A 27,762-nucleotide genomic window follows, 5' to 3' on the forward strand; every position below is an offset into this window, starting at 1 on the left:
GGTGTACCCTTGACCCAACGCTCTTCGCAAGAGATGACACCACTTGCCTCTCAACTTCACGGTGCAGTTGGGGTATGGCCTTTCTCGAAAAATAAGTGCGGCCTGGCATCTTCCACTGCGGTGTTTCGATGGCCACAAATTTACGGAAGGCCTCAGAGTCCACCAGCCGGTATGGTAACAGCTGCCGAGCTAACAGTTCCGCCACGCCAGCTGTCAGACGCCGGGCAAGGGGGTGACTGGCCGAAATTGGCTTCTTCCGCTCAAACATTTCCTTCACGGACACCTGACTGCTGCTGTGGGCAGAGGAGCAGGAACCGCTCAAGGGCAGAGGCGGAGTGGAGGAGGGTGCCTGTGAAGGTGGAAGGGAGAAAGCGGCAGAAGCAGATAATGCACCTGATGGAGGAGGAAGAGGAGAAGGAGGGTGGCTTTGCTTTTGTGTGCTGCTGCTGCTTTTGCTCAGGTGGCCATCCCATTGCTGTTTGTGCCTTTTCTCCAGGTGCCTTCGTAAGGCACTTGTCCCTACGTGAGTGTTGGCCTTTCCACGGCTCAATTTTTGTTGGCAGAGCGAACAGATGGCTTTGGTCCGATCTGAGGCACACACATTAAAAAATTTCCACACCGCTGAGCCACCCTGGGATGTGGGCACTATGGGGACCTCAGCAGCTGATGCTGAAGGGCAAGTTGGCTGGCTGTACATAGGTGGCGATACATGGTGCCGGACTCTGCCACCAGCTGTTTCTGACGAAGAGCTGCCCCAGCTTCTTTCAGCAACTTCTCTCCTCCTACTACTCTCTGACCCCCCCTCTGAACTGTCCCCCTCTTCATCTCCTCTATTGGGAACATACAGAGGATCCCTATCATCGTCATCATCGTAGTCATCCTGCCCAGCTTCGCTTGACTCAGAAAAATCCAAACATGCACCATCAGTAGGTCCTTCATCCTCCTTACACGTTACATCCATAGTGTTGCCGCGTAACGCAGACATATGAGCTGGTGAAAATTCATCTGGCTGTAACAACAATGGCTGTGCATCAGTGATTTCACCACTAAATAATTCTTGCGAAGTGTCAAATGCAGCGGAAGTGGTGCTAGTAGTAGCGCTGGTGGCTGAGCAAGATGAGGTGTTCTGTGTCGCTAAATACTCAACCACGTCCTGACAATCTTGGGACGTGATGGGACGTGCCTTCTTCCGAGCACTGTACTGTGGGCCAGGTCCACACGAAATTACATTTACACGACCTCGCGCAGACCTGCCGGGTGGCCTTCCTCTGGCTCTGGCACTACCTCTTCCTCTACCTGTTTTGTCCATATCAGGTATGCACGGAGTGGTATATCACACTGCGTGCACTCACGTAGGTAGGTGGGTTCACTTAACTGCACAGGTATGCGCACTGATGCGGTGGGTTCACTGAACAGAACAGGTATACAGTGGCGGGTTCACAGAACAGGTATGCAGTGGCAGGTTCACTGAACACAACAGGTATGCAGTGGCGGGTTCACTAAACAGGTATACAGTGGCGGGTCCACTGAACAGAACAGGTATGCAGTGGCGGGTTCACTGAACACAACAGGTATGCAGTGGCGGGTTCACAGAACAGGTATGCAGTGGCAGGTTCACTGAACACAACAGGTATGCAGTGGCGGGTTCACTAAACAGGTATACAGTGGCGGGTCCACTGAACAGAACAGGTATGCAGTGGCGGGTTCACTGAACACAACAGGTATGCAGTGGCGGGTTCACAGAACAGGTATGCAGTGGCAGGTTCACAGAACAGGTATGCAGTGGCAGGTTCACTGAACACAACAGGTATGCAGTGGCGGGTTCACTAAACAGGTATACAGTGGCGGGTCCACTGAACAGAACAGGTATGCAGTGGCGGGTTCACTGAACACAACAGGTATGCAGTGGCGGGTTCACAGAACAGGTATGCAGTGGCAGGTTCACTGAACACAACAGGTATGCAGTGGCGGGTTCACTAAACAGGTATACAGTGGCGGGTCCACTGAACAGAACAGGTATGCAGTGGTGGGTTCACTGAACACAACAGGTATGCAGTGGCGGGTTCACAGAACAGGTATGCAGTGGCAGGTTCACTGAACACAACAGGTATGCAGTGGCGGGTTCACAGAACAGGTATGCAGTGGCAGGTTCACTGAACACAACAGGTATGCAGTGGCGGGTTCACTAAACAGGTATACAGTGGCGGGTCCACTGAACAGAACAGGTATGCAGTGGTGGATTCACAGCACAGGTATGCAGTGGTGGGTTCACAGCACAGGTATGCAGTGATGGGTCACTGAACAGGTATGCAGTGGTGGGTTCACAGAACAGGTATGCAGTGGCAGGTTCACTGAACAGTACAGGTATGCAGTGGCGGGGTCACTAAACAGGTATACAGTGGCAGGTCCACTGAACAGAACAGGTATGCAGTGGCAGGTTCACTGAACAGAACAGGTATGCAGTGGCGGGGTCACTAAACAGGTATACAGTGGCGGGTCCACTGAACAGAACAGGTATGCAGTGGCGGGTTCACTGAACAGAACAGGTATGCAGTGGCGGGTTCACAGAACAGGTATGCAGTGGCAGGTTCACTGAACAGGTATGCAGTGGTGGGTTCACAGAACAGGTATGCAGTGGCAGGTTCACTGAACAGGTATGCAGTGGTGGGTTCACAGCACAGGTATGCAGTGGTGGGTTCACTGAACAGGTATGCAGTGGTGGGTTCACAGCACAGGTATTTAGTGGTGGGTTCACAGAACAGGTATGCAGTGGTGGGTTCACAGCACAGGTATGCAGTGGTGGGTTCACAGCACAGGTATGCAGTGGTGGGTTCACTGAACAGGTATGCAGTGGTGGGTTCACAGAACAGGTATGCAGTGGCAGGTTCACTGAACAGGTATGCAGTGGTGGGTTCACTGAACAGGTATGCAGTGGTGGGTTCACAGAACAGGTATGCAGTGGCAGGTTCACTGAACAGGTATGCAGTGGTGGGTTCACAGCACAGGTATGCAGTGGTGGGTTCACTGAACAGGTATGCAGTGGTGGGTTCACAGCACAGGTATGCAGTGGTGGGTTCACAGAACAGGTATGCAGTGGTGGGTTCACAGCACAGGTATGCAGTGGTGGGTTCACAGCACAGGTATGCAGTGGTGGGTTCACAGCACAGGTATGCAGTGGTGGGTTCACAGAACAGGTATGCAGCCAGACAGGAACAAGTTAAGCCTAACTAATCTCTCCCTGAGAGACAGTCTGCAGCAGCTCGCCCTACTCTCACTAACGCAGGCAGCACACGAGTGACCGTAATGGCCGCCGCTGCCTGCCTTATATAAGGGGGAGTGGGGCTCCAGGGGCTAGTGTAGCCTAATTGGCTACACTGGGCCTGCTGACTGTGATGTAGAGGGTCAAAGTTGACCCTCCATGTGCATTATGGGGCGAACGGAACTTCCGCAAAGGTTCGCCTGCGGGACGCGAACCACTGAAGTTCGCATGGAACCGTTCGCAGGCGAACCGTTCGGCCCAACTCTATTTGCCACTTGTTCAGAAAACGTAACTGCTCAGTATATTTTCTGCACCTACACAAATACTCACGTCTCTCGGTTCCTCTCATGCAGACTCCTCTGCTCGAACCCGGTAAACAGATCGGTGCCAGATAGAAGAATAGGGATCCGCACTGAATTGCAAAAGTCCAATGGGAATCCTTAGTAACTAGGGGGAATTCTCATTGGTTCATGGTTGACCAATAAAAATTCTCCCTGCTACTTGGTAGAATTGGTCTATTGTAATCCTATGGGGAGTCCCATGCTCCTGCGGGCCTCAGATCTGTTTATTGGCTTTGGGACTGAGTGGAGCAGTCAGCTGTGGCAGAACTGGGGGGCACGTGAGTATTTGCAATTTATTCTGCGGTTGGCAGAATAGAGGGAACAAATAGAAAGGACGGAACAGAATGGATGCGTTTACCATGGCATTTTGCATCCACTCTAGTGGCAACCCGAGCCGTATGCTGGGAATACACGGTGCGTTTATGCGCCAGTATCGAGCCAGTGGCTCGATGCTGGCGCGTCACTGTTCATCCGCGCGTGCGCTCGGATTGATTCCCGCTCGTCCCCGCGGGCACTTCCTTATCTGCGCTTCATTCGGACAGGTTGAATATTATCAATCGAGCCATCAGCGGCTTGAATGATAATATAAAACGAACCGTGTATGCCCAGCATCAGTCAATAAATTGCATTGTTTCAAGCCCCTGCCATAATGTTCTATGCAGCCACATGACTCAGTGTATATTTTTTTTCTGTCTTTAGCCTTTATCTCTTGTGCTGTTTTGTTTTATTGCAGCATCTACAGTATTACTGTGTAATCCACTGAGGGCTAGAGTAAGGGCTAGAGCAGAGGCTAGACTAGAGAGTAAATAGAGAGTAAATAAGGAGAGTATATGCTTTATGATCCTACAGATACTCCACAGCACTCTCAAAGAATTATGAATGGACACAGTTATTATTATTGATTTATAAAGCGCCAACATATTCCGTGGCGCTGTACAAAGTAAGAAACAAACATGGGGTACATAATACAGACAATGGTGTACACCAATATACAAGATGCATAATTAGTGACAAAATACAAAGAATGATACAAAATACAAAATATAGAATTGGTAATGACAGTGATAAAAGTAACATGATGAATAAAATGTATAAAGGTTTCCAAGACACAAAAGGGGGAGAGAGCCCTGCCCTTGCGAGCTTACAATCTAAAGAGAATGGGGGGGGGGGGGACAGGAGGAGGGGTAGTATGCAACAAATATATAGAGGCTGTGTGTTGAAGGATACCTAGCAGGAGTACTATTTGGTCTTAGGACAAAGGGCAGTTCAAGCAGGGCCGTTTTTAGGCATAGGCATTACAGGCCATTGTCTGGAGAGCCATTGGTCCTGTGGGTTGCCATGCCCTAGATTAAGCCTCACGACCAAATGAAGCCCCACCCCCAGATTAAGCCCCGCCCCATAGGTGTTTTATCAACTGCTTCTGTAGTCCCCTTCCCCCGTGCATCCCTCTGTCCCCCTGTGACTCCTTCTGTCCCCCTTTGTGCCTCCCTCTGTCTTCATGTGCCTCCTTCAGCCCCCCTATGCCACCTCTGCCTCCTTCTGTATCCTTTTGTGCCTCCTTTGGCCCTCCTGTGCCTCCTTCTGTCCCCTTGTGCTACCTTTTCCCCCTGTTCCTCTGTCAGTCCGCCTCTGCTTCCTTCTATGCCCCTTTGCACCTCCTTATTTCTTCATGTGTCTCTTTAAGTCCCCCTATGCCACCTCTGTCTCCAGAGGGAGCTCTGTGCCTCATTTTGTGCCCCTTTTTTTCCTCCTTCTGTTCCTCTCAGCCACCTTTTGTCCTCCTGTGCCTCCTGCTGCCCTCCTGTACCTCCATCTGTCCCCTTTGTGCATTCTTCTGTCCCCCATTGTACCTCCTTTTGTCCCCCTTTGTGACTCATTCTGGCCCTCTCTGCATCCCCTGTACCCCATGCCTCCTTCTGTCCCCTTGTTCTACCTCTGCTACCCTGTGCATCTCTGTCCAACTGTGCCTAGGCTCCTGCTGCCCCCCTTTGTGGCTCCCTCTGTCCCCTGTGCCTCCTTATGTTTCCTTGTTCCCCTATTTGTCCCCGTCCCCATTCTGCACTTTCCCAGCCCAGTGTATAAATGCAGAGTATAGAGCAGCAGAAGCTGTGCTCTCACCTGCGAACTGGAGTCCAGTGCTGACTGTGTGACCATCCTCTCTGTCTCCTGGTCTCTCTAGTGCTGGCACCTCACTCTCCTCATGTCACGTGTAATGATGCTACATGCAGTAGGAGATGCTGGGCATTATGCAGAGCAGACAGACGAAAGCCTGGCAGTGGACTCCAGCTGAGAGGTAAGAGCACAGCTCCTGCTGCGCTATACTCTGTATTTACACTCTAAGCTGGGCGAGTGCAGGAAGGGGGTGTGCAATGAAATGCGACAGGTTCAGCAGACTGTGTGTATCACAGGGGACTCCCTGTATTAAGCATCCACCTTATGCGCCACATGGTTCATATTCTTTAGTGTGTTTGTGTTTTTTTTGGGGGGGGGGGGGGGTGACAAGTTTGGGGTTCAAGCATCATTTCATGACATTTCTAGCACTTACCTTTTTTAGTGCATTTTGGGTAATTTAGTTTGCCATCCGAGCACTGAGTTCTCAACAGGCTTGTGTCAGATATCTCATAGTCTTGTATACAATCGAACGATATGATATCAAGATGTTCAGAATATAGTTTTCTGTCATCCTTATATTTTAGTCTAATGTTGTTTTGTATCATGGCAGCATCTGTTACTGTGCAGGGCACTGCAAAGTAAAAATAAAAATATTTTAAATATGTACAGATTGAAGTAAATAGGTAAAGTGTTACCATAACAACATATAATAAAATGTAATACATAACTCAATTTTTTGTTTTACTTAATTCTATATTTTAAATATGCTGTTTTGTAGTGAAGAACATTCACTAATTAATATTATGTAGAGTAATACTGTCAAAAATAAGCAATCCTATATACTGTACTTATCGAAGGTTGTAAATATATATGGAGGCACACAACCACCATACATCCAACATTAAGCCACCACCGCAACACCGCCCACAACAGTTTGTAAATATGCATGAATGGAATGCACAACTAAGCCACCGCCAACAACGTCGCCCACAACAGGTTGTAGATATGTATGGTAGCACATAAAAACTGCACTAAGCTGCCACTTACAATGCAAACATCACCACGACTGCTGCCTCCCACACTGAACTGAGCTTCCCACACTAAGCCACCCACACTCAGGGCCGGCCCGCTCATGAGGCGGGGTGAAACTTTTGCCTCAGGCGGCACATTTCTAAGGGCGGCATCCGCCCGTCGGTGGGTGCGGGGAGCCGGCCACTGAGCTGAAGGGGTAGCGGGCAGGACGGGGGTATTGGGCCTAGCGGCGGGGAGGGGGGTCGGACCAGCAATCATTTTTTCAAAATTTGCCTCAGGCGGCAAAAAGTCTAGGGCCGGCCCTGCCCACACTAATCTGCCACCCACAACACAAACATCACAGGACACACTAGCGCGTGTACACTGCGGCCTACTGGGCAGCAGTGGCTTTGTAACAGTTGTAGTGTGCATGTGAAGGCTTTAGTGTTTGCATGTGCAGGCTTTCGGGAGCAGTGGTGGTGGTTGTGGTGTGTATGCGCACAGATTTTCGGCAGTGGTGGTATTTGCATTGTAGTTGGTGGTTGTGTGCCAAGGGACACCTGGCGAATGAAACAGAGCTGAACGACGGCAAGGGACCAGAAGGAGAATGTTTCCTTTACACAGGCTTTACCCCCCCCTAAAGACCAGGCCATTTTTGTAACACAGCACACAAGAGATCCCCCCCCCCTTTTCTCCCCACCAACAGAGCTCTCTGTTAGTGGGGTCTAATCGCCCCCCCCTCCCCAGATGTTTGTTTGTTTTGGGTAAATATTTATGTCTTTATTTTATAATAAAAATGTGTCCTTTTTTTTTAAATTAAATTAATGTACTCTCCCCTCCCTCCCTCCCCCTGCCAGCCAATCCCTGTGATCAGCTGTCATAGGCTTCAGCCTATGACAGCCAATCACCTCTGATCCCCTGGAGGGGACAGCCATGTCACATGGCTGTCCCCAGTACAGAGCTGCTTTAGATCACAGCACTGTACATGCTAATTAGATGGCGGTTTCACCGTCTAACAGTCTTCGAGCGGCGATCGCTCCACTCCTACCAAGCAGGAGATGCGTGCGCAGCCTGCGCGCGATCTCCTGCAAAATGAAGCCCCATCAGCGTTAGGCGGTCCTGGGACTGACGCCCATCGGCATGACGCGGTCGGCAACTAGTGAACTTTGCTACAGCAGCGCAATACCAGGGGCGTTGCTAGCCTTAAAGATCAGTAGCATGTGCCCCGGATCTATTCTGGGGTGCCCCGGATGTCCCACAGGCAAAGTAAGCTCTTGTGCCTCAAGGGCAGGCATGCTGGGAGTTATGGTGCATCATTCAGGGTATACTGGGTGCTGTGGTGCCTCTTTGTGGACATACTGGGTGCTGTGGTGCCATGCTGTGCGCTTTGATGCCTTTATGGGAGCATGCAGGGAGCTGGGGTTCTTCTGTGGGGGCGTGCTGGAAATTGTGGTGCCTCAATGGGAGGCCCATGGGAGCATGATTGGAGAGGGTCCATTAGAAGGTCAGGGAATGCTAAGGCGGCATTCCTGGCAGCAGCAGCAAGCCAGACCAGCCAGCACAGAAGCCAGTTAACTCTGCCTATTTATGTGATTTGCTGCATTTTTTTTTGTATTAATAGAAAGGGGGCTTCATCCAACATTTTGCTGGGCAAGCCTACTTAGACCCCGGTTAAGTTCATGTAAATTTGGCTCACATTCTGGTGCGTGGCCACCCGAGTGCCCCGGATCTCTTAAGGTGGCCATACATTGGTCGATTTGCCATCAGATTCGACCAACAGATAGATCCCTCTCTGATCGAATCTGATCAGAGAGGGATCGTATGGCCATCTTTACTGCAAACAGATTGTGAACCGATTTCAGCCTGAAACCATTCACAGTCTGTGGTGGTGGTGGTGCTGCCGCCGCTCCCCCCCCCCCCCCCGCATACATTACCTGCTCCGCCGGTGCGAGTCCCCGCTGTCACTGCTGTCTTCTCCGCTCTGGTCTGGTCTCCGGCATGCTTCACTTCTTCCTGCCCGGCAGGAAGTTTAAACAGTAGAGGGCCCTCTACTGTTTAAACTTCCTGCCGGGCAGGAAGAAGTGAAGCATGCTGGAGACCAGACAAGACAAGAGCGGAGTAGACAGCAGTGACAGCGGGGACTCGCGCCGGCTGGAGCAGGTAATGTATTACTGCTGCATTGCGTCAGTCGTCGGGCATTCGAACGCCGCTAACGACGCACTCCCGACCCGCCGGCAACCGAGAAAAATCTTCCGCACGGATGGGTCAACAGGAATTGACGGGAACGATCGATTTCGGATGGAAATCGATCATTCTGTCAGCGGTGTGCGCAGCGATTTCACAGCCATTTCGATCACTGTGATCGAAACGGCTGTATATCGGCGGGAAAATCGTTAGGTGTATGGGCCTCTTTAGGATCCTAGCAATGCCCCTGCCCAACACCCACCATGCATCATATGAAGAATTAAGTTTACAGAATATGAACGGAAGAATAAAGAGGAACAGTAAAACCCCCGTTATCCAGAACACAGTTAACCAGAATTCTCAAGCTACCAGAAAAAAAAAATCCTGGTCTTGCAGGTAGAGATGGCCCGAACTGTTCACATGTGAACATATTCGCTCGAACATCGGTGGTTCGCGAACTTTATGCGAGTTCGACCCACCCCCTATACTACATCATTGGGCTGAACTTTGACCCTCTACATCACAGTCAGCAGACACATGGCAGCCAATCAAGCTGCTCCTGGAGCCCCCCTAACACCAGTGTTGGCCATGTTCTCACTCTGTGTGCTGCAGTATTAGTGAGAGAAGGGAGAGACATTGGAGAGATAGGGAAAGCGATAGTTAGGAGGTCTGTTAGCTTGTTCCTTGCTGATATTTGTTGATGAAAAGCACCCCAAACAGCTCTTTTGAGAGCTAATGTTCTTGTGATGTGTTTTTTTTTTTAAATGGCCCACTGACACTTGCATATACAGCCCTGTCTGTCACAGTTGTCCCTTGCTAATTGCAATACTGTACCAGGCCCAGCACATTCAGTGCCTACCTTTTCACTGCACTTGTGTTTGTGACAGCTGCACATTTGTAATACCAGTCCGTGCACACCTGTTCACTGCACCTGTGTGACAGCATGCAGTTTTATATACCAGTCACTGCATACCTGTTCACTGTACCTGTGTGTGTGTGACAGCTGCACATTTGTAATACCAGTCCGTGCATACCTGTTCACTGCACCTGTGTGACAGCACGCAGTTTTATGATGCTAGCAGTGGCCGATAAGAAAATAATATTTTTTTCTGGTGTGTGTACATGCCTGCCTAATTTTTCTGGCTGCACTGCAGCTGCAACAACAAAACAAAAGGCCTGTGCATGTGTCAATTCCCCTTCGTGATCGTTACCTTGCCGCGGTGAAGGGGCTTGTGTATCACAATGAAGCAATGACCGCCGGCTATATGAGTGTGTTGGGGGGCACACCTGACCCAAGATAATAAGGTCGTTGTTTCATTGTGGACAGACCAAATTCGATCAGCTGGACAGTCACTGTTGTTCTGTCATTGAGCTACCTCAGCCTGGCGACCATATGGGCTTGAAAACCGCCATCGCCTGCACTCTCGCCAGTCTAGCACGGCCATCACTACACAAACAGCTGTATGCGGTGCGTTACACAGTGAGTTTGGTGTGTCAGTGTGAAGCAGTACACTAATTACACTACATGATTGATGTATACACACACAAGAGGTTTTAACCACTTTACCCCCGCGCGTACGTATTTCTCCGCCCCTTTTTCCATCCTTTAACAACCAGGGACGGAGAAACACGTACTTTCCGCGTTCCCGACGCTGCCTGCGCTCCCGCTCGTAAACACGCCGCCCGCCGCTAGTAAACACGCCGACGCCCGCTCGCCCGGAGATCAATGAACGGGAAAATCCATTCCCGTTCGTTGATCTAAGCCCCGCAATGATCCGCTGCTCTCCTATGGGCAGCGCGATCATTGTGAGAAAAAACTCACGTGTCCAGCCTCATTATACTTCCTCCAAGCTTCCGGAAGGAAGCTTGGAGGTCGCATTAAAACAAAAAGTTACTGTGGCCATCTTGTGGCCAAATAGTAAACTACACCCTACACATTTTTCACATACAAATAAATGACTTTTACACATAAAATTAACTCATTACCTCCCACACTCCCCAATTTTTTTTTTTTGTAATTAAAAAAAAATTAAAAAATTTACAATTAAAAAAAATACATAAATAGTTACCTTAGGGACTGAACTTTTTAAATATTTATGTCAAGAGGGTATAACACTGTTACTTTATAAACTATGGGCTTGTAATTAGGGATAGACGCAAAAATGAAAAAAATGCACCTTTATTTCCAAATAAAATATTGGCGCCAAACATTGTGATAGGGACATAATTTAAATGGTTTTATAACCGGGACAAAAGGGCAAATACGTTTCATGGGTTTTAATTACAGTAGCATGCATTATTTAAAAACTATAATGGCCGAAAACTGAAAAATAATTATTTTTTTCCCCACATTTTTCCTATTTTCCCATTAAAACACATTTAGAAAAAAATAATTCTTGGCATAATGTCCCACCTAAAGAAAGCCTAATTGGTGGCGGAAAAAACAAGATATAGTTCATTTCATTGCGATAAGTAATGATAAAGTTATAGACGAATAAATGGAAGGAGCGCTGAAAGGTGAAAATTGCTCTGGTGCTCAGGGGGTAAAACCCCTCAGTGGTGAAGTGGTTAAAGCACTTTATGCCTCCAATTTAGCATGCAATGTGATTTCTGCCCTTAAAACCATGCTGTGCGTCAAATCCGTAATTTTCCCCGGGACTTTGGGCATGTATCCCACTCCGCCATGCCCCCCTACAGGTGTTAGGCCCCTTGAAACATCTTTTCCATCACTTTTGTGGCCATAATTAGTGTTTGTAGTTTTGAAAGTTCACCTGCCCATTGAAGTCTATTGCAGTTCGTAAAGTTCGCGCGAACCCGAACTTTTGCGGTAGTTCGCGGTCGAGGTTCGCAAACCTAAAATCGGAGGTTCGAGCCATCTCTACTTTCAGGATGCATAAATCTACCATCTGGCATCAGCCACGTTGGTGCCAGATAATGGGGGGATTAACTGTATACGGATGAGAAGAAAGAAATATATTGCTGAAAAAGAAGTATCAAAAGAGTGCAGATGAACAACAGAAGGAAAGGGTTTTTTTTATTGATTTTCATTAAATAATAATTTTAATATAGTGTGTATATGTAATTCCAAAGTATGTTTTTGTGATATGTATGTATTTACTTTATAACTGTTTATGGAAAATAGGTAAGGGGGCATACATGACTTATTTTACCTATTTAACTGGGAGGAGAAGATATATGAGGATTCAGTGACACTGGAGCAAAAAAAACCCCCAAAAAAACCAAAACATTTATGATATAATAAATTGTATGTGTAGTAGGGATAATTAGTAGAACAGTAGTAGCAAAGAAAAGAGCCTCATATTTTTATTTTCAGACATATAGCTTTTTTTTTATAACATTGCATGATTCTGTCATATTTGCAATTTGAAAAGACACTCCATATTTTAAACTATAAAACAGAGCAGAGATAATGACTTACCTGCAGTAAAATCATATCAATATATGTCTCGAACTGTTTCTTTGATGTTTAATTGCTTCAGAAAACAACACTGTAGCCAACCCAAGTTGGAATGGAGAGTTCGGCATAGCCGGCCTTTGACCTGTGCGACCAGAGCGGTCGCTCAGGGCGCCGGCTTCCAAGGGGGCGCCTATAGCTGGCTACCTTTACTGAGGGCACCAACACATGGCTACCTATACTGCAGGCACCAATACCTGGCTACCTATGGGGGCGATGGAGACCTTCAACTGACTTCCTATACTGGGGGCACCTATGCTTGGCAACCTATATTGAGGGCACCTACACATGAGATCCTATACTGGGGGCACCTATACTGAGTCTGAGAGCGTTTTTTTGGGGGGACGCGCACTGCGGCTATAACGCGTGGTGCAAATTGTCATTGCTGTGCTATCATTCTAAATGGGGGGGGGGGGGCGCTAACTGTCCCACTGATTGTTTTTATTAATATTCCAGAAAGGTTCTAGCCTTCATTTTTAAAGGGATACTGTAGGGGGGTTGGGGGAAAATGAGTTGAACTTACCCGGGGCTTTTAATGGTCCCCCGCAGACATCTTGTGTTGGCGCAGCCACTCACCGATGCTCCGGCCCCGCCTCCAGTTCACTTCTGGAATTTCTGACTTTAAAGTCAGAAAACCACTGCGCCTGCGTTGCCATGTCCTCACTCCCGCTGATGTCACCAGGAGTGTACTGCGCAGACACAGACCATACTGGGCCTGCGCTGTGCGCTCTTGGTGACATCAGCGGGATCGAGGAGACGGCAACGCAGGAGGCGGGGCCGGAGCATTGGTGAGTGGCTGCGCCAACACAGGATGTCTGCGGGGACCGTTAGAAGCCCCGGGTAAGTTCAACTCATTTTCCCCTGACCCCCCTACAGTATCCATTTAAGTATATTCAGGATAATGCACTCTTTCCATCCATTCGTGGCTATTAATAGTATTTTTTCTATTATAAATATGTGATGTGTCAGTGTCACAGAGATCTGAGCATTTGGCGTGATGTGTCACGACGTCAAAAAGGTTGGGAACTACTGTCCTAGGAGATATCTCAGGAGATATGTGTGTGTGTGTGCAGGGCCGTGCAGAGGGTCCGTAAGTGGGGGGTGCTCAAATTTAAAAAAGGGGCCTGGCAATGCCTTCCCCCGCATGCCCCCCACCTCGTTTTTGGCTAGGGGGTATTGATTGTCATGCTGCTGAATGCAGATGCTGGGTGCCATGTGGGTTGTGGGTGTAAGTACTGAGTGTCATGTGGGTTCTGGCTATGGTTGGGTATCAAGTTTCATGCGGGTGTTGATTGCAAATACTTAGTGCCATGTAAGATCTGGGTGCATGTACTGGATGTCATGTGGATGCTGGGTGCAGGTACTGGATGTGACATGGGTGTGAATACTTGGCACCACGCCTGTACTGGGTGCAGGCTATGGGTGGGCTTTGGGCATCACATTGGTTTTGAATGCAGGTACTTTGGGTGCGGGTACGGGTTAAGTAGGTGCTTGGTGCAGATAGCGGGGGCCATGTGGAAGCTGTGTGCAGGTGTGAGTACTGGGTGCAATTTTAGGCCTGGGTGCAGATACTTGGGGCTTGATTCACTAACCGGCACTAAGTGTTAGCAAGTTAGCAGTAAAGTCTGTATCAAGCTGCTTTGGGTACCAAGGTTTGGTTTGTATTGGGTGTATATTTGCAGTGGGTGCTATGCAGTATTGAGTGCTGAATGAGTAGCAGAAGGTGATAAACAATAGTGGGTGCCATGCGAGTGCTAATTGGTACAGGAAGCCATGTGAGTGTTGGACATGAGTGAGTAGGGAGTGCCATGTGTGGTCTGGATGTGTGACATGGGAGAGTACTGCGTCTCATATGGGTTCGGACCAAGGATGGGTACTGGGTGCTATTTGGGTGCTGGCCATGGATAGGTGCATATAATGGCTTTAGAACTTGGTGACGTTTGAGTACTGTGCCATGTGTGTGTTGATTATGGGGGTATGTGGGTCTTAGGTGCAAATACTGAGTGCCAAGTGGGTACTGGGAGTGAGTACATGGTGACATATGGGTGCTGGCTAGTGGGGTATTTGTTGTCATGTGGGTGCTAAAGGCAGATGCTGGGTGCCATGTGGGTTCTGGGTGCTGGCACAGGGTGTCATGTGAATTCTGGCTGTATGGGTGTGTATCAACCATCATGTAGGTGTTGATTGCAGGTACTCAGTCCCTTGTGAGTTCTGGGTGCAAGTATTGGATGTCATATGTGAGTGCTTGGTGTGGGCGCTGGGCACCAAGTGGAGGCTTAGTGCAACTGGAACTACAAATGAAACATGTGGGTGTTGGGTGCAGGTACTGGGTATCACATAGGTGCAAATACTTGGTGCCATGCCTGGGTGCTAGCTATGGTTGGGCATTGTGTCATGTGGGTTCTGAGTGCAGGTACTTTGGGTGCTAGTACTAGTTATGTGGGTGCAGATAGTGGGTGCCATGTGGAGGCTGTGTGCAGGTGTGAGTAGTGAGTGCCATGTGGGTGTGAGTACTGGGTGCCAGCTATAGGGTGAAGGGTCGCAGGTATTGGGTGTCATGTGGCTGTTTGATGCAAGTACTAAGTGCCATATTGAGGCCGGATGTGAGTATTGGGTGCAAGGTGCTCGGTGCAAGTACTGGGTGCTTGCTATAGTGGGGGTTACTGGTTGAGTGTAATGTATGTGGGAGCTGAATATTGGTGGGATTGTTGTGGGTGCGAGGTGTGGGAGATCACTGTGGGTACTGCTATGAATGGCATAGTTGCTGCTAGGGGAGGTAGAGGTCAGTGTGGTTGCTGGGGGGAGAAGTAACTGTGGGTGCTGTGGAAGGTAGAGGTCAGTATGGGTGCTGGAGGAAAGGGAGGTCACTGTGGGTCCATTGGGGGAGATCACTGTAGGTCTTGGGAGGTAGAGGTCATTGTGGGTGCAGGGGGTGGGAGGTCACTTTGGGTGCTGCTATGAATGGCATAGTTGCTGCTAAGGGAGGTAGAGGTCAGTGTGGGTGATGGGGGAAGGGTAGGCTACTGTGGGTGCTGTGGAAGGAAGAGATCAGTATGGGTGCTGGAGGAAGGGGAGGTCACTGTGGGTGCTGGGAGAAGTCAGTGTGGTTACTGGAGGAAGGAGTGGATGCAGGGTGTTGGGAGAGGCCACTGTGGGAGCTGGCAATGTGAGAGGTCACTGTGGGTGCTGCTTTTGGGATTGGACGTCCCTGTGGGTGCTGCAGGGGACAGGAGGGTAGCCACTGGGGGAGGGAAAAATCATTGTGGGTGCTGGGGGAGGGATAGGTTAGTGTGGGTGCTGGGGTAGGCAGGATCACTGCTAGAGCTGGGGAGGGAGAGGTCACTGTGGGTGCTGGGGGAGGGAGAGGTCACTGTGGGTGCTAGGTGGAGGGAGAGGTCACTGTGGGTGCTGGGAAGGGAGAGGTCACTGTGGGTGCTAGGTGGAGGGAGAGGTCACTGTGGGTGCTGGAGGAGGGAGAGGTCACTGTGTGTGCTAGGTGGAGGAAGAAGTCACTGTGGGTGCTGGGGAGGGAGAGGTCACTGGGTACTAGGTACTAGATGGAGGGAAAGGTCACTGTGGGTGCTGGGTAGGGAGAGGTCACTGTGGGTGCTAGATGGAGGGAAAGGTCACTGTGGGTGCTGGGTAGGGAGACAGGCACCCCAACCATCCCGTTTTCACCGGGACTGTCACGGGTTGGGGGAGGGGTCCCGCTGTCCCGGGATACCCCCCCTTGTGTCCCGGCAGGCCAGCAGGCAGCGGAGGTAAAAAAGGATCGAGGCGCCAGCCGGCGGCTTTGGTGTGTGGGATGCGGTCTGGGATAATAGTGTCCCTCCCTCCCTCCAAATGTGCCCCCCACAGTGTCCCCCTGTATGCAGAGATACGAGCGTAGCAGAGCGGCAGTCTTACCATCTTCCTCGCGTACTGGGCATCTCCTGCTTTTATCTACTTCCTGTGACGTCACAGGAAGCGGAGAAGACGAGATGCCCGTACTCGACGAGGAATGGTAAGACTGCCCGCTCTGCTGCACTCGTATCTCTGCATACAGGGGGACACTGTGGGGGGCACATATATATATATATTGACTAGGGGTGTGTCAGGGGGTGTGGTTGGGTGTGTGTCAGGGGGTGTGGCTTAAGTGTCCCGGTTTCTCATCTCAAAAAGTTTGGAGGTATGGGGAGAGGTCACTGTGGGTGCTAGATGGAGGGAAAGGTCACTGTGGGTGCTGGGTAGGGGAGAGGTCACTGTGGGTGAAAGGTGAAGGGAGATGTCACTGTGGGTACTGGGGGAGGGAGAGGTCAATATGGGTCCTAGGTGGTGGGAAAGGTCACTGTGATTGCTAGGTGAAGGGAGATGTTACTGTGGGTACTGGGGAGGAAGAGGTCAGTATGGGTCCTAGGTGGAGGGAGAGGTCACTGGGTACTAGATGGAGGGAGAGGTCACTATGGGCACTGGGGAGGGAGAGGTCACTATGGGTTCTAGGTGGAGGGAGAGGTCACTATGGGTGCTGGGTAGGGAGAGGTCACTGTGGGTGCTAGATGGAGGGAAAGGTCACTGTGGGTGCTGGGTAGGGGAGAGGTCACTGTGGGTGAAAGGTGAAGGGAGATGTCACTGTGGGTACTGGGGAGGGAGAGGTCAGTATGGGTCCTAGGTGGAGGGATAGGTCACTGTGATTGCTAGGTGAAGGGAGATGTCACTGTGGGTACTGGGGAGGGAAAGGTCAGTATGGGTCCTAGGTGGAGGGAGAGGTCACTGGGTACTAGGTGGAGGGAGTGGTCACTATGGGTACTGGGGAGGGAGAGGTCAATATGGGTCCTAGGTGGAGGGAGAGGTCACTGGGTACTAGGTGCAGGGAGAGGTCACTGGGTCCTAGGTGAAGGGAAAGGTCACTGTGAGTGCTAGGGGAGGGAGTGGTCACTGGGTACTAGATGGAGGGAGAGGTCACTATGGGTACTGGGGGTGGAGAGGACAATATGGGTACTAGGTGGGAGAGATCACTATGGGTGCTGGGGGGAGGGAGAGATCAGTATGGGTCCTAGGTGGAGGGAGAGGTCACTGTGATTGCTAGGTGAAGGGAGATGTCACTGTGGGTACTGGGGAGGGAGCGGTCAGTATGGGTCCTAGGTGGAGGGAGAGTTCACTGGGTCCTAGGTGGAGGGAGAGGTCACTGTGAGTGCTGGGGGAGGGAGTGGTCACTGGGTACTAGGGGGAGGGAGAGGTCACTATGGGTACTGGGGAGGGAAAGGTCAATATGGGTATTAGGTGGAGGGAGAGGTCACTATGGGTGCTGGGGGAGACAGAGGTCAGTATGGGTCCTAGGTGGAGGGAGAGGTCAGCATGCCACACTAGGATTTCTGTCTGGGCCTCTTCACTTGAAAGTGTCCCAGGCGGGGGCGGGGCTTCCCATGGGTGGGCAGGGCTTATCGTGGTTGGGGGCGGGGCTTATTTTGCGGGCAAGAGGGGCTTTTTTTGAAGATTTTAAAAAGGGGGGTGCCTGGGCACCCAGAGCACCCACCTGTGCACGTGCCTGTGTGTGTGTGTGTGTGTGTGTGTGTGTGTGTGTGTGTGTGTGTGTGTGTGTGTGTGTGTGTGTGTGTGTGTGTGTGCAGAGGATGAAGGGGGGGGGGGGCACAAAAATCAGGTTTTGCTCAGGGCGCTGTGTAACCTAAGGCCGGTTTATTTTCGCTTCAGGTTTGCTTTATTAATGGGGTCTTCTAGATTACAAAATAAGTCCTTTTCATAGTATAATCCCTGTTTCCCAGGGTTACCAGAGTTGGGAATCAGCCTCTTATTTGTAACCTAAGGACAAGGAAGTTTGGCAGAGGGGGTGAAGATTTGCCACCACTTTGGCAGAGTACTTCCTGATGTTATGGACCTAGCGGCAGTGGCGTAACTAAGGAGCTGTGGGCCCCAATGCAAGTTTTACAATGGGCCCCCCCAAGTACTCAATACATAACAATTGATACAGTGCACCAAAACCTGCCAATGGCAACTACAGTGTCAGAGGTGCAAGAAGGGGATGGGAAATAGTTTGTTAATGATTACCACTATTCAAAGTATCTATGGAAATGATTATTATGAGCACAGGACCAATAGAGAGCTAATACTGAAGCTTAGGGAGGACCCTACGGGGCCCTCTGCGGTTGCAACCTCTGCACCCCCTAGTGCTACGCCCCTGCCTAGTGGGCTGACACTACTCAAAGCGCAGAGCCATAAACTTGTGTGCTCCAAATTCTGGGGGATGCCAGCCTGCATGGGGACCATGGGTTAATAAGACTTGGGTGCCACACTTTTTTTAAGAAAATTAATTTTAAAGTCGCACTCTGGGCCGACTGCACATGTAGTGCTGTCAAAAATGTGATCATAGCACATTAAACTGCCCAGAAGCTGCAAATTTATTTGACGGGGCACCATCTAAGCCGTGCAATGGCTAGTGATGATGAATAAGTATAACATTTGCCTTTTCATTTTTAAGGGGGCTGCAGCAGCAAATGACATAGCTGTTGGTATACAGAACTATGCAGTAGCTTATGATTTCTTCATACCACCACCACTTGCCTGCTGCTTAGGTGATCACAGCAGCACTAAGCTGAGGAATGGCTTTGTGCATTCACTTGACTTAGTAAATTATCCTTGCAGATTTTGACATGAGCGTGCATGTATTAATTCATAGTCACTTCTAAGATATCTAGCATGAGTATTGTTCTGTAAGCCTGAGGTTTAGTGATCCTGGGTTGACACAATTAGAAAAAAAGTAAATACAGGCCATTTGCTTTTCTATTATTGCATAAAAACAATGGAAATAAACATATGAATAAAAGTTGTGATCATGTGATTACCTCGACAGATTGGTTCTTTTTCCCATTCTCCATCTTGACATGAAATGTTTGCTTTCCCTTCAAGCTTATAGTAATATGGACACTGATACTGTACAGATGAACCTGATATATAGCTCAGTTTTTTCATTCCTGTGATATCTCCATTTGGCACTGTTGGTGGAGCACCACAGTCCTGTCCACCTGCTGGGGGAAAGCATAAATAAAGGATTCACGTTTACAATAATACCTTAGTTTTGGAGCTACTTATATGAAAATGTAGGTGTTCTTGAGCTGGTCCTACATTAAGGGCCCATTCACACTTGCAAATCGCAAAACGCTTTTGCTAGCGTTTTGCTCTGGTGATTTTTTGCGTTGAACACGAAAAAAATCGCCATTCACACTTGGCGATTTTTTAGCGATCGCGTTTAGCGCTTCTATAGCACTGAATAGCGATTTGGGAAATCGCCTGAAAATGGTGCAGGCTACACATTTGCATTTGGCAATTTGCATCAATCGCCGGCGATTAACGCAAATCGCCCAAGGGTATTATTGCACTAGAGCTTTAAAAAGTGCTAGCGCTTGAGCGTTTTGCCGAAATCGCCGGAAAAACGCTCTAGTGTGAATGGGCCCTTAGGGCTTGTTCACACTAAGGGCACTATGAGGATTTTTTTATCGCTTTTGAAAATCGCCCTAAAAGCACTTGTGCAATGATTCCCTATGAGAGTGTTCACATATGAGCGCTTCGATTCCGATCCGCTCACCAAAGCGCTGCCTGTACCATTTTCAGGGCAATTTGGCTATAATGGCAGGTATAGGAAAATTGCAAAGCACTTGAAAAAGCGCTTTGTATAGCAATTTCCCGAGAGCTTTTAAGAATAAATACATTGTACTTATTCTTTTCCGGGTCAAAGAGTCCCGGAGAAGATCCACTTTGATCAATCCACAGTGTTAAAAAATCCAAACTATTCTGTTTGTGTTTACCACTATTTTTGTTTTTTGTAAATATTGTAGATAGTCTGCATTCAGCCTGAACTACACAAAATCAACAATGATGTTGGTGAATCATAGTACTGTCTCCAAAATTGCTTTGCACTGTGCCTGTCCCAAACAGCAAAGGCACCTGCTACATATTCACTTGTGTTACACTGCGCATAAAAGAGAAAATGTGCTTTAGATATTGAGAATGTGTTGTTTTAAATGCGCGTAACCCAGTTTTTCTCAACAAGATTTATTGAATATGCAAGCATTTCAATCCGTTGCCCCGACAGAAATGTGTACTTTGAAATCATATATTGAAGATTACAAATCTGTGAAATATCTCTCCATTAAATTATTGCATCTTTAAAGAGAACTCGAGGTGGTTTCTAAGAATGAAATCAGCACACAGAGGCTGGGTCTGCTTATATTGCCCAGCCTCTGTTGCTATCTCAATCCCCCTAAATTCTCCCTGCGCTCTGCTATGCTTTCATAAATCACAGCTGCGCTGTCGACACGCAACAGGCTGTGTTTACCTATGTAGTGTCAGTCTCGCCGCTCCCCCCACCTCCTGCATAGCTCAGGTCCCCGCCCGCGTCCCTTCCCTCCAATCAGCGGGGAGGGAAGGGACGCGGGCGGGGACCGGAGCTATGCAGGAGGCGGGGGGAGCGGCGAGACTGACACTACATAGGTAAACACAGCCCGCTGCGACACGCTGCGTGTCGACAGCACGGCTGTGATTTATGGGGACATAGCAGAGCGCAGGGGGGATTGAGATAGCTTAAACAGTTTATAGCAAAGGACTTGGGTTCAGAAAAACGAGGAGGTACAGTGCGGTTTTGACAAACTCTTGTAGAAAAACTTTATTAATACAAAATATCAAAAAATGTTTAAAAACTTTTTCAATTCCACACACATCATTAGTCTTCATATAATCAGATCAAATGCCATGGGGCATGAATGATTGAAGCTAATAAATAAGTATTGTATTCTGGCTTGGTATAATTTTGAAGGAGATTTTTGTATTTTACAGGCAACGACACATGTTCGTTTCGGGCTCCTTATATCGTAAATTTGCCTTTCATCAGGCCGCAATACAAGTTTTCTAAAAAGCAAACAATAAAAACAAATATTAAAACTCAGAAAACAATAAGCTCAAGACAGAGCAAAAAGGGGAAGGAAGAAAAGCTCCACCATTGTGATTACTGGTATGAAATGCACCTGGTACAGAATGAATTCCAAACCTACACACCAGAAAGAGAATTAGGATGTAGACACCAGAAACTGCAGTGATTATATAAAGGCTCATGCTATAAAGTAAGGAAAAGGAAACCGTAACTTTTTGGAAGAGAGTCTAGGGCAGATCTGCGTCCAGGGCTAGTAAATATCAGTCCATGCGTCACTGCCACTAGCCAAGAATCCCTGAAAAGCACGCACCATTCCAATGAGAAAAATAAAAGTCATTTAGACCACCAAAAGTCCACCAATGCAGCCCAAAGTGCGCAATTCAATAGTATATAGTCCAAATGCGAATATTTTGAACACAATGTAAAATACACTGGCACAAACCTGTATGGCAGGAAAGATTAGCACAAGGCCAGAAAGTTTATAAAGAATTGTACGCAGGCATCCAACCCAAGCGGATGCACATAAGGATCTGTAGGAATACAGGAATAAATAAATATATATGTATATACTAAGGGTAGGACAAAGGTACCCCAACACAGAGCGCCCCCAACACATTCTCTAAACTAAAAAGGCATAGGTCTGATTGGGCCAGCATAACAGCACAAGTCCCTCCACACAATGACAAAAGCTCTTAATGAAATAAGATATAAACCCTCAAGGTAAATTTATACAGTGCTATAACTGATATATATCTATCTGCAGATAAAGGAGGAGCAGTGGTGGTTATGAATAAAAGCGATTACATCTCGGAAATCCTGAGACAACTTGAAGACAGTAATGTTTACAGGAAGTTGGATGTGAACCCTACTGGGAAATTTCTGTCTGAGCTTAAGACAATTTTGGATGAAGCTTTGGATAACAATATTATTGATCAGAAATTGTTTGATTATCTTTATAATGAGAACCCGGTAATACCGGTTATATATTGTTTACCCAAGATTCATAAAAGGCTTGATCAACCGCCGGGGAGACCAATCGTGGCGGGTTGCGATTCAATCTTTAATCATACTTCTATTTTTTTGGATAGAGTTTTAAGAAAGTATATGCTATGCCAGAGGTCCTATCTTAGGGACACATCCGACTTCATTAAACAAATGAGTGAACTAACTTTACCTCATGAAAATTGTCTCCTGATCACGTTAGATATTGAATCATTATATACTTGTATTCCACATCTTGAGGGCAAAGCTGCAGTTCGACAATCTCTTCTGGGTGATCTATCAGTAGATGGGTTACAAATAGAATTCCTTATGTCACTCTTGGAACTTGTCCTGGAGAGGAATTATTTCCTTTTCCAGGACACGTTTTATCTCCAATTGCGAGGTTCCTCAATGGGTTCTAATGTAGCTCCGGTATACGCAAATTTGTTTGTAGAAAGATTCGAGGAGGACTGGGTGTATAGGAATAATCTTTACTGTAAATATGCATGTGTATGGCGTCGTTATATTGACGACATCTTCCTAATTTGGTCGGGACCCAGGTCCTCCTTTGATCTTTTCTATAATGAACTACAGGGAGCCTCCAGTGCACTTAAGTTTACGTTCAATGTGGATACTCAAAAAATTGCATTTCTTGATGTCAGTGTATGTAGGAGGGGCCGTATGTTATCGTTCGATCTCTTCTCCAAACCAATGGACCGCAATACTCTTTTGGACTTTAAAAGCTTCCACCCGAGGAGCTTACGAGAGTCTTTACCTAAATCACAGCTTATGCGGGTACGACGTATTGTGAGTGAGGACGAACAAATTGAAAAACGCATGTCTGGAATGGCAGCGAGATTTCTCGACCGCCATTACCCGAAAAAATTGGTTGAACGCATTAAAAAGAATGTCATGAAACAAGACCGAGTGGATCTACTTAAAACTAATAAGAACCGGGGCAATGGAAGGGATGATCGAATGATTCTGGCAACGTCCTTTAACACTATGTCATCAGAAATTGCAAAAGTGGTCAAGAGACATTGGCCTATTTTGCGCTCCATTGGTACTGATATCCCAGCTTTTAGACAGACTCCCATGGTAGCCTACAAGAAGGCTCGCTCTATTCGAGACCACTTAATTAAAGCAGACATCGGATCCACTAGAGTCAGTACTCAAAGACAGTTAGCCCCCCAACGGAAAGGAACTTTTCCTTGTTTACATTGTTCGTGTTGCCAGCTAGTCTTAAAGGGGAGGAGCATCAATCATCCTATGAAGGGGTTCCCTATTAAGCTTTCCCACTATGCTACATGTGATACTAACTTTGTAGTGTATGGCATCAAGTGCCCATGTGGCAAAATGTATATCGGGGAAACTACGAGGGCAGTTAAGGAACGGATTATTGAGCATAAGTCTAGAATCAATGTAGCCATCAAACGGGGTTTGGACCCCTCGCAAATTGACTCTCCAGTGGCCCAGCACTTTGTGGAGATGGGCCACTCAGCAAATCAGCTGAGATTCTGTATACTAGATATAGTTCCCCCCCTTAGGGGAGGGGGTAACAGGGAATCCATTTTGCTTCACAAAGAAGCTTGGTGGATCAAGTTTTTACAAACATTGCATCCTACTGGCTTAAAGCGGAATATAACCCTGCATTTCAACTTTGCTCTAAAACATTATTTACAGCATATTATATGCAACCAGCATTTTTTTTTTACTAGACCAGCATTGGAAGGGTTAAACACAGACGTTTCAAGTTCCGTGGAGAGAACTGCAGAAGTCAGATTGTTACATTGTATTTAGTTAGATGTATTTATTGATAAACAGTTACACACTCTTTGGCAGTCCTCCAAGCTCCTTTTCAGTGAGAGAGATGAGTCACATTCAAGAATTAGATACATGTATGTAAACAAAATGTATCTAATTGCAGGTTCGGATGCGTCTACAGAAATCTCAAGGGACTTTAAAGCCCTGTGTAACCCTTCCAATGCTGGTCTAGTAAAAAAAAAAATGCTGGTTGCATATAATATACTGTAAATAATGTTTTAGAGCAAAGTTGAAATGCAGGGTTATATTCCGCTTTAAACATTGATTACAGACCTCAATAAGTGATCAGTAATTAATCCATAGACTCCCATGAATATTTCTTTGTCGGCCTCTATATGTGTACTTAGATATATGTTTTCTCATTTTTTTCATTTTTGCTCATGTTTCTCTCTTTTTTTAGGGATTTGGATCACTAGTGTGGGACTACACTTGCACAGACTGGTTGGCCGGATGTTTGGTAAATTTTTCCTTTGGTACCTCAGCATATAGTGCCCACCAATGTTTCTAATGCGGGCTGAAATTGGGGTGTAGTGGAGTTATAGAACTAAAGGGTTTTAGAGGTGTTTCATTAAAGTGTTATTTATCCTCTTTCAATAGCCCCCTCAGTATATTTAAGGTGACATTTGAACTCCTGCACCATGTACCCCGGACCCCTTTTAGACTAATTTGCAAAACTTAAATATTAGCATAGGTTTTGGCCTATTTTCCATCCTATTTTAATTGATTCTTGACATTTCTGCCCATAATGGATAGATTAATGTGTTGTTTTCGTATCCTGCGCCTCTAACGCAGGTTCTATACCCACTTCCGCCCTTACTTCAGTAGATCCTTATGGCATTTCCGCCTTATGTGTACCTGTATTATGTTTCCGCCTTTATACAATAGGTTTTTGGGGAATGAGAGGCGGATGGGCGTTTCCGCGTTATGGAGGAAGGCTGGATGGCGTTCATTGTGACCGCCCATTCGTGTGGCTGGGTCCCCATTGGCGCATGACTGCGCCTGCGTGCATACGTGTGTGACGGTGCGTCCCGGCGGATATACGCTGAGACACACAAGAAAAATAGGAGGACGCTGATTAGCTATTAGCCCGCGCAGGCGCGCAGAACATGAGAGGACGCCGAGTGCGTATATTTAAACAGCGATAGGCACCATTACAGCTAGGACTTCCAGCCTAGCAGCGCTTCTTCTCCATAACGCCGTGGAATGGTAAGTATGGACTTCACTCTTTGGGCTCATTCAACTGTATGGAAAGAGATAGATATATATCAGTTATAGCACTGTATAAATTTACCTTGAGGGTTTATATCTTATTTCATTAAGGGCTTTTGTCATTGTGTGGAGGGACTTGTGCTGTTATGCTGGCCCAATCAGACCTATGCCTTTTTAGTTTAGAGAATGTGTTGGGGGCGCTCTGTGTTGGGGTACCTTTGTCCTACCCTTAGTATATACATATATATTTATTTATTCCTGTATTCCTACAGATCCTTATGTGCATCCGCTTGGGTTGGATGCCTGCGTACAATTCTTTATAAACTTTCTGGCCTTGTGCTAATCTTTCCTGCCATACAGGTTTGTGCCAGTGTATTTTACATTGTGTTCAAAATATTCGCATTTGGACTATATACTATTGAATTGCGCACTTTGGGCTGCATTGGTGGACTTTTGGTGGTCTAAATGACTTTTATTTTTCTCATTGGAATGGTGCGTGCTTTTCAGGGATTCTTGGCTAGTGGCAGTGACGCATGGACTGATATTTACTAGCCCTGGACGCAGATCTGCCCTAGACTCTCTTCCAAAAAGTTACGGTTTCCTTTTCCTTACTTTATAGCATGAGCCTTTATATAATCACTGCAGTTTCTGGTGTCTACATCCTAATTCTCTTTCTGGTGTGTAGGTTTGGAATTCATTCTGTACCAGGTGCATTTCATACCAGTAATCACAATGGTGGAGCTTTTCTTCCTTCCCCTTTTTGCTCTGTCTTGAGCTTATTGTTTTCTGAGTTTTAATATTTGTTTTTATTGTTTGCTTTTTAGAAAACTTGTATTGCGGCCTGATGAAAGGCAAATTTACGATATAAGGAGCCCGAAACGAACATGTGTCGTTGCCTGTAAAATACAAAAATCTCCTTCAAAATTATACCAAGCCAGAATACAATACTTATTTATTAGCTTCAATCATTCATGCCCCATGGCATTTGATCTGATTATATGAAGACTAATGATGTGTGTGGAATTGAAAAAGTTTTTAAACATTTTTTGATATTTTGTATTAATAAAGTTTTTCTACAAGAGTTTGTCAAAACCGCACTGTACCTCCTCGTTTTTCTGAAGCCAAGTCCTTTGCTATAAACTGTTTAAGTGTCTTTGGGCAAGGTGGATTGCCCTAAAAAGGACTCTGTGTTTTGATCCTTCACTTTTTTAAAAAAAGGACGATACCCAATTATACGTATTTAGGGGATTGAGATAGCAACAGAGGCTGGGCAATATAAGCAGACCCAGCCTCTGTGTGCTGATTTCATTCTTAGAAACCACTCTTTAATGCTCTCTTTAATGAGCATCTTATTTTCTAATGTAGAGAAAGCTTAAAGACTTAAAGCTTAAAGGGGAACTGAAGAGAGAGATATATGGAGTCTGTCATGTTTATTTCCTTTTAGACAATACCAGTTGCCTGGCAGCCCTGCTGATCCTCTGCCTCTAATACTATTAGCTATAGCCCCTGAACAAGCATGCAGCAGATCAGGTGTTTCAGTGGTTCAGACTTATAAGTCAGATCTGACAAGACTAGCTGCATGCTTGTTTCTGGTTTTAATCAGATACTACTGCAGAGAAATAGACCAGCAGGGCTGCCAGGCAACTGGTATTGATTAAAAGGAAATAAACATGACAGACTCTCTCTTCAGTTCCCCTTTAAGGCAGCCATACACTGGTCGACTGCCACCAGATCGACCAACAGATAGATCCCTCTCTGATCGAATCTAACCAGAGAGAAATCTAATGGCTGCCTATACACTACACACAGATTTTGAATCGATTTCAGCGTGAAATTGATTCACAATCTTTGGAGCTGCTCTGCCGCCTGCCTTGTCACTCCTGCTCCCCCCCCCCCAGCAGCCAAGCATTACCTGTTCCGCAGGTGCGAGTCCCCGAGTCCGTGCTGTTCCTTTCTCCGGCTGGCCTTCTTCATCTTCTCTGCACTTCCTGTCCCTTCCTGTCAGAAAAGGAAGTTCAAACAGTAGAGGGCGCTCTACTGTTTGAACTTCCCCTTCTGATAGGACTGGACAAAGAGTACAGAGAAGATAAAGAAGGCCAGCTGGAGAAAGGAACAGCACGGACTCGGGGACTTGCTTCAGCGGAACAAGTGAGATTATTGCTGCGTCGCTGATTCGAACGCCACTTACGACGTGCTCCCGACCTGCCAGCGATTGAGCAAAATTTTCCCCCTGGACAGATCGACGGAATTTATCGATTTCAGATGGAAAACGGCCGATTGGTCCACGTTATCGATTTCACAGCAGATTTGATCGCAATGATGTGCTTTCTATTGGCAGGAAATCGAGTTAGTGTATGGGCACCTTTAAAGTGTATCCGAGATAAACTTTTACTCATTGCATCATTGTGCCCTTCACGTTTATAGGGCATTCCTCAACCCAAATACTTTT

At 47.3% G+C, this 27,762-nt stretch overlaps 1 protein-coding gene across 3 annotated transcripts in view; it reads right to left on the reverse strand.

The window, feature by feature from the left end:
• Window positions 1–27,762, reverse strand: part of LOC137521185 (coagulation factor XIII B chain-like) — a 140,774-nt gene that overhangs the window by 70,090 nt on the left and 42,922 nt on the right. For all 3 annotated transcript variants that reach the window (XM_068240114.1, XM_068240115.1, XM_068240113.1), the window contains exons 2-3: window positions 19,219–19,401; window positions 6,146–6,343 (exon numbers count right to left, since the gene is read on the reverse strand). In XM_068240114.1, the coding sequence (XP_068096215.1) occupies window positions 6,146–6,343; window positions 19,219–19,401 (381 nt within the window). The remainder of the gene's footprint in view (window positions 1–6,145; window positions 6,344–19,218; window positions 19,402–27,762) is intronic.

The sequence above is a fragment of the Hyperolius riggenbachi genome, chromosome 6 (genome assembly GCF_040937935.1).
Source record: "Hyperolius riggenbachi isolate aHypRig1 chromosome 6, aHypRig1.pri, whole genome shotgun sequence".
Lineage (NCBI taxonomy): Eukaryota > Metazoa > Chordata > Amphibia > Anura > Hyperoliidae > Hyperolius > Hyperolius riggenbachi.